We start from the raw sequence: 8,591 nt of genomic DNA, 5'->3' as shown, positions 1-8,591 counted from the left end.
GTCTCTCCCAGTAGCTGACATATCACTGAATTGCTTCCAGTTCCATCATTAATTTTATACTGCTTGGTGATCACAGTTGCGAGCAATAATCCAAACGACTGGGGAAGAATGCCTTCCAGTAACCATCATAGTTTCCTCTTCTCTCGTACTGGAAGTTCGAAGGATCCATCCGGCCAACCGTCAGCATTTTATAGCCAAATTACTAATATACACCTGGAAAGTTGGATCATTCCTCCTATCGATGCACAGGCCACGCTCTGATTTTGATTCGGTTATTGCAATACCTCCTCTCTGCTTTTCATTGATCTTCGTTAGTATAGGTGTGTGTGTGAGAGAGAGAGAGAGAGAGAGTGTGTGTCTGTGTGTGTGTGTGTAGTGTGGGTGAGTTGGGGTGCATGTACGTAAACATATGCGTATATCTATATGAATATATTTATATATATATATATATATATATATATATATATATATATATATATATATGAATATATACGTATGCACATGTGTGCCTTATGTATTTATGCATGCACATATGTGTGTCTGTGCGTATGTGTGTAAGTGTGTATATGAAATCACTACCGTGATGCAGAAGCCATTATGATTATAGATTAGAAACCGTTACAATTAATATATACATGAAAATAGGTTTCAAGCATTTCTCAGATATATGCGAAACGTCTAACCGTGATATTATAGAGTTTATTTCCCACATAATAACTCTTAATGATACAAAACTGTTTGTTGGGTTTTTCATGTTACCTATTAAATCAAATAATTTTGCTTGGCGTTTTAGATATTTAAGCCTATGTTACTGAATATATTTTGCTAATTTTACCATTTGATGTTATTCACCCGAAATAAAACCATTTATGTATTAAAACGAAAGTTGTGCTATAGTGTTATGTCTTATTTGACATATGATATTCCATGTCATATGAAACTTTTTGGTAATATTGGTTTCAGTTATTAGCAATCATACAAAGAATCAATTGAATATCATGCATATTCCGTAAATAAATAACCATTTGTTTTATATATTTTCCTCTTCTACTCTTGGGACAAGGCCCGAAATTTTGGGAGAGCCTAGCCAATCGATTAGACCGACCCCAGTATGCAACTGGTACTTAATCTATCGACCCCAAAATGACGAAAACAAAGAACTCGGCGGAATTTCAATTCAGAACGTAAAGACTGACGAACTGCTGCTAAGTACTTCGCCCGGCGTGCTAACGTGACATTTCTTTATTGCATACAAGGGGTTAAACATAGAGGGGACAAGCAAGGACAGACAAACAGATCAAATCGATTACATCGACCCCAGTGCGTAACTGGTACATAATTTATCGACCCCGAAAGGATGAAAGGTAAAGTCAAGCTCAGCGGAATTTGAACTCCGAACGTAAAGGCAGACGAAATACCTATTTTGTTACTACCCACAAGGAGCTAAACACAGAGGGGACAAACAAGGACGGACAAACGGATTAAGTCGATTACATCGACCCCAGTGCGTAACTAGTACTTAATTTATCGACCCCGAAAGGATGAAAGGCAAAGTCGACCTCGGCGGAATTTGAGCTCAGAACGTAACGGTAGACGAAATACCTATTTCTATTTCTTTACTACCCACAAGAGGCTAAACACAGAGGGGACTAACAAGGACAGACAAACGGATTAAGTCGATTATATCGATCCCAGTGCGTAACTGGTACTTAATTTATCAACTCCGAAAGGATGAAAGGCAAAGTCGACCTCGGCGGAATTTGAGCTCAGAACGTAACGGTAGACGAAATACGGCAACGCATTTCACACGGCGTGCTAATGTTTCTGCCAGCTCGCCGCCGGGTCAGGCAAAATGATCTGACACATTTGTAGGTTAAATAAAAGGCATTGTTTTTCGTTTCTTTTTCAGTTGCTGCCATGAATTGGACTGGTGAGCATCGCGCTTTCATTGTGGAAACGTTTATCAAAACAAACGATTCTGTAACTGCAACACAAGGAGCGTTCCGTTTGCACTTCAATCTTGGTAGACATGATCCCGTACCAGCTCGAAACACGATCTTGTTATGGGTTACCAACTTCAGAGCTACTGGATCTGCATTGAAACGAAAATCAACCAGCCGACCTCGCACCGCCAGAACTCCAGAAACTTAAAGATGCAATTTGTCAAGAAATTACTGCCATTCCACATGAAATGACCCGCCGAGTTATTGACAACTTTCGTGAACGCCTTCGACAGTGTGTGGACAATAATGGATCCCATTTGACTGATTTAAGTTTTAAAACATAATGAAACAAAATGGCATTATATGTACTTTTCGAAAATAAAAACACATTTCTGTTTCTTTACTTCATTTGCCTTTTATTTAACCTACAAATGTGTCAGATCATTTTGCCTGACCCTGTATATATGAGATATACCATTACGTATCAGCCATTGACCAACATTCCCATATCATTATTAACACCATATTTATCTCGGTGAAGTATGTTATGTCGTCATTCTTATCTGTGTCTACTAGTCACCAGTGTCGCCGCTTATATCTCAACTACAATAAGGCTGATCCCTACTTCAGTTGTGACACAATAATTTCTAAAGGAAATTACATTATAAATTGCAGAATTATGAGAAATTCCTGTTATTTTTTATTATTCTATTGTATTTTACACGTTTTTTTTGTGGGAATATTTACATAAGAAATAAAGCATTATATTTATTCTCTTGATTCTAATTGGTGAAAGTTTAACGATAAACTAAACTGTATGATATACCTATAGAAACACAGTAAGAAATAGAGATAGAGAGAAAAGTGCTTGTATGCATACATAAATACACACAGACACAAACACATATTTGTGTGGGTGTGTATGCATACATACACACATATATTTATATCTTTGTATATAATATATAATATATACACATAAATATATATATATATATACACACACATATATGTGTATATATGTATATGTGTATGTATATATATATATATATATATATATATATATATATATCAAGGAGTAAGTAGCTTGTGTGGTAAGTAGCTTGCTTACCAACCATGTGGTAAGTAGCTTGCTTACCAACCATATTCAGTCCCACTGCGTGGCACCTTGGGCAAGTGTCTTCTACTTTAGCCTCGGGCCGACCAAAGCCTTGTGAGTGGATTTGGTAGACGGAAACTGAAAGAAGCCCGTCGTATATATATATATATATATATATATTTATATGTATGTATGTATTATGTATGTATGTATGTGTGTATATACGTTTCTCTGACTATGTTTGTCCCCCCCTCCCAACATCGCTCGACAACCGATGCTGGTGTGTTTATATCCTCGTAACGTAGCGATTCGGCAAAAGATACCGATAGAATAAGTGCTAGGCTTACAAAGAATAAGTCCTGGAGTCGATTTTCTCGACTAAAGGCGGTCCTCCAGCATGGCCACAGTCAAATGACTGAAACAAGTAACATAGTAAAAGAGTGTGTATATATATATATATATATATATATATATATATATATTATTGGCCTGCTCGCTTAGCCAGCGGGGTGGCGTCGTTCGAAGGCTAAAATGCGAACGCATTGTGACCAGCGATGTGTAAAAAAAACATCTGATGGTCTAATCGGTCACGTGATCACGTGATATATATATATATATATATATATATATAATCAATCGTATATTGTGCCCTAAAATAAAATTTTCTGTGTATTAATATCTGAGATTTCTTAGCGTCTTGCCCCTTTAACTGGTAATTAACATTATGATTTAAAGTCTTCCGCTACATTTACTTTATATCCAATTGACTACTCCTAATATCTTCTTTCTTTGCTGAGGAAAAGGGATACATATGACAATATTTATGGCCATACCTAGCCATGAGTTGTCAACGCACTCTCGTACTTCTAGTCTTAGATTCAGTAGTTGATATAAAATTTTAAATAAATCATAAATGAACTACAATCCTTTACAATACATTGACCTAAATAGGTTTCATGCGATTCTTGGAAGTGTAGTCTATTCTTAGCTACAATAGCGACAACATGCATTTCTTCCATATTCTTGCTCTGTTGATATATTATATTAATGTGCCCGAACTATTAAAATTCTATTTATTTATTTGTGCAGCTGAAGATGTCATTGCATTTTAATTGATGTAATGATTGCATTGTTAAATTAAATGGAGCCGCCTGAAACGGTCGTATCCATCACTACTTAATATCCTGTTGCTTATTTTGCTTATATATATATATATATATAATATATATATATATATACTATATATATATATATTATATATATATATATGTAGGTATGTATATGTATATATATTTATATATATATGTATATATACATATATAAAGCGATAAGTAACATTGATCGATTAACTGGCCGTAATGTACTGATACCGGGACCTCCTCGTTACTTATTTGCTTTTTATTCACCTAACTTCGAGCTGTGCGGACCATAACGGACTGACTTGGTGCCTCAACTCAAGTGCCTAATTCAAATGAATATATATATATATATATATATTATATATACATACACACACCATATATATATATATATATATATATATATAGATATACATACACATATATATATATGGGGTGCATATATGCTATATAAGAATGTATGCATGTATGTATACTTGAATATGTACGTGCGTTTCTTACACACGCAGTTTTAAGTGTATTTAAAAATAATGACAATATTTACTTAATTTAGTTAATCGCATTCCTTAGCTCTGTCTCCTCTCTCTCCCACTCTGCCTGTCTATCTCTGTCTCTGTCTCTGTATCTGTCCCTCTGTCTGTCTGTCTCTTTCTCTATCTCTGTCTCTCTCTCTCTCTCTCTCTCTTTCCCTCTTCAGTTTACATATCCACATACTTTTCATTACGATGAAATTCATTTGAAAATTCCAAACTCCTACGAATCCCTCAGTTTTCAATCTATTTGTTTGCCTTTTCCCCCTCCTCTAATAAATAAATTTTTGATTCCATCCTAAAAGAATATACAAAACAAAATACTTACAAGACTACGTTGACAAGGTTTGCAGTCTCAGCGACGCCAAGAGACAATGGATGTGTCAACGGTACGATATTTGCTGCATTCTCTTCGAAAAGCCTTATTTTTTAAATATATTTTCTCCATTTCAATTACATAATAGTACATATATTTTTCACTTATTTTAGTATTTGTATTTACTTACTCGATTTTTTACATTGTTTAAGCAAAGTAAGTGATTTGGAAATATTCATAATGCGTCTTTAGCTTATCTGTTTAAATAGTTACCTAATTATTTGTCTTCCTACTGATATTGGTACACGCATATACACACACATACATACATACATACATACATACATACATACATTCATACACACAAAACCACATCACATAGAACCCACGCACAGAGGCCTATATATATATATATATATATATATATATATCGATGTGTGTGTGTGTGTGCGCGGGCCCGTGTTTATGTGCGTGTGTGTGTGTATACGTACACAATATACATGTATGTCTATATATGTATACATATTTATACATATATAAAGGCGCAGGCGTGGCTACGTGGTAAAATGCTTGCTTCCAAACCACATGGTTCTGGTTTCTATTTCACTGCGTGGCACATTGGGCAAGTGTCTTCTCGCAGACCCTTGGGCAGACCAAAGCCTTTTCTGTGGATTCGGTGAACAAAAACTGCCTTATATATATATATATATATATATATATATGTGTGTTGTGTGTGTGTAATATATATATATATATATATATATATATAATATAATATATATATTATTAATATATATTATATATATATGATATATATATATAATATATATATATATAATATATATATTATATATATATATTATATTAAATATATATATGTGTGTGTGTTGTGTGTGTAGGGAGAGTTTACGTAAAAACAAAAGACGAAGACAGGTGATGTACAAAACAAACAGATGTATTAGTATAACGCCCAGGAATAGAGAAAGTCTTTTACGTTTCGAGCCTACGCTCTTCTACAGAAAGGGACACAGAAAAAACATGGAGAGAAAAAAATGTGTGTATGTATGTATCTATGTATGCATGTATGTATATTTATATATGAGTGTGTGTGTCAGAGAGAATGAGAGTATTTCTGTCAGTGTTTGTTCCCCGCTTCCATTGCTTGACAACTGCTGTTGATGTGTTTATGTACTCGTAACTTAGCAGTTCTGTGAAAGAGACCAATCGAATACATACTACGCTTCCAAAGAATAAGTCCTAGGGTATACGTCTTCGACTAAAACTCTTCATTGCGGTGGAACAACATGGCCGCAGTTAACTGACTGAAACTTATAAAAGAACAAAAGTATATATGTATGCGTGTGTGTGTGTGTGTGTGTGTGTGTGTGTGTGTGTGTGTGTGTGTATGTGTGTGTGTGTGTGTGGTGTGTGTGTGTGTGGTTGTGTGTGCCTCTGTGTATGTATCACAATGATGAATGTTTGTTCGAATTAACCTTACAAAGATCTGCCCCAGCATGGCTGCTAATACAATGACCCAAGCAAGAAAAAATATAAGCGATAAAGTGCATAAAAGATTTTAATTTAAGAAATGATCTAAGATTCCAGGTGCGGTGAAGTAATCGCTTTTGAGCAATGAGGATCAAATCGAAATGAGAAATGTAGATAATCTTAAGAAAAAAGAATTTTCTTAAAAACGAAATATCATAAAGACGATCCGATTGTCAGCGAGCAAGTAGATATCTGTGGACAAGTCTTTCTTAATAGCACCCATTATGTGTGTCAATACCCGTGAACTTTTTTTCCATTCTCCTCTTTCTGACGAAGAGCTAGGCTCGAAACGTTAAAAACTCACTCTTTTCTCAACTTTTGCTGAGCGTCAAGCTAAATCATTCCAAATGTACGTCCTCTTCTTGTTTATTTTATTATTATTATTATTATTATTATTATTATTATTATTATTATTATTATTATTATTATTGTTGTTGTTGTTGTTTACAGTTCTATATTTAAGAGATGAGGAATTATGTACATTATTTACGTTACTTATATTATTTTCATTAGACGGGTATTCATCTTGTTTGTTGTTAACACAATGTTTCGGCTGATATAGCCTCAAAATTTGGGGAAATTTCGAACTTGGGTTATCATTCCTAAGTTTCGATGTTGTTGTTGTTGCTGTTTTATTATTATTATTATTATTATTATTAGTAGTAGTAGTAGTAGTAGTAGTAGTAGTAGTAGTAGTAGTAGTAGTAGTAGTAGTAGTAGTAGTAATTATTATTAGTAATGAGTTAGTGGTTTTCCCGGGGAATAGAAACAAATATTGGATTTGTTCTAAAGTTGGCGCACCGCTTTTAGTGGAGCGAATCGACACCAGGACTTAGTCTTTGTAAGCCTAGTAGTTATTCTATCGGTCTCTTATGCCGAACGGCTAAGTTACGGGGACGTAAACACACCAGTATCGGTTGTCAAGCAATTTTGGGGGGACAAACACAGACACACAAACATACACACACACATACATATATATATATATGTATACATATATACGACGAGCTTCTTTCAGTTTCCATCTACTAAATCCACTCACAAGGCTTTGGTCGGCCCGAGGCTATAGTGGAAGACAGTTGCCCAAGGTGCCACGCAGTGGGACTGAACCCGGAACCGTGTGGTTGGTAAGCAAGCTACTTATCACATAGCCACTCTCCGATTATAATCACCTGTAGGTACCATTCAAACTGATTTACGTGTTAAGACCTGTTATTTAACTACACCCTTTTACTTTTCCATGTTATTTTCGTTTTGCGTGACGTAGAACAGCAAAAATTAGCATAGTTGTAGTATATTTACTTCAGAAATGCTTCTTCAATCCTTTAGTGCATAAGATTCTAGATGAAGTAGTGTTTTATTCGTGTCATTTTGTTTTGATGGCTTTATAATGTGTTCGGCATTGTTTAGAATCATTAAGTATCTGAAAGAGATACAGTATATAAAATGTACTATAAAAGTTTCATATCTACACACATCCATAAACACTGACATATTTATCTATCTATCATAATGTATCTATCTCTTTATTTGTCTGTCTGTCTATCAATCTATCTAGCTAGCTAGCTAGCTATCTATCTATCCATCTATCTATCTATCTATCTATCTATCTATCTATCTATCTATCTATCTATCTATCTATCTATCTATCTATCTATCTATCTTTCTATATATCTATCCATCTGTTTATCTATCAACCAATTTACCTGTCTACACTCGTAGCCAAAAGGTCGGAACATAGTTTTGAACTTGGAATTTTTTAATTAAACGTGTGTGGCACGTGGAAATTCTACAATTCTATAGTCGCAGGAGTGGCTGTGTGGTAAGTAGCTTGCTAACAAACCACATGGTTCCGGGTTCAGTCCCACCGCGTGGCATCTTGGGCAAGTGTCTTCTACTATAGCCTCTGGCCGACCAAAGCCTTGTGAGTGGATTTGGTAGACGGAAACTGAAAGAAGCCCGTCGTATATATGTATACATATATGTGGGTGTTTGTGTGTGTGTGGTTGTCCCCCT

At 35.0% G+C, this 8,591-nt stretch overlaps 1 protein-coding gene across 1 annotated transcript in view; it reads left to right on the top strand.

Annotated features, from left to right (window-relative positions):
* Positions 1-2,254, top strand: part of LOC118766599 — a 40,656-nt gene extending 38,402 nt beyond the window's left edge. Inside the window, exon 3 of the mRNA XM_036510178.1 lies at positions 1,910-2,254. Within this exon, the coding sequence (XP_036366071.1) occupies positions 1,910-2,151 (242 nt within the window). The 3' untranslated portion in view covers positions 2,152-2,254. The remainder of the gene's footprint in view (positions 1-1,909) is intronic.
* The last annotated feature ends 6,337 nt before the right edge of the window (positions 2,255-8,591 follow it).

This window comes from Octopus sinensis, linkage group LG16 (genome assembly GCF_006345805.1).
Source record: "Octopus sinensis linkage group LG16, ASM634580v1, whole genome shotgun sequence".
Taxonomy (NCBI): domain Eukaryota; kingdom Metazoa; phylum Mollusca; class Cephalopoda; order Octopoda; family Octopodidae; genus Octopus; species Octopus sinensis.
Note: the sequence above shows the minus strand (reverse complement) of the source record. Positions and strands in the feature narration are given on the sequence as shown.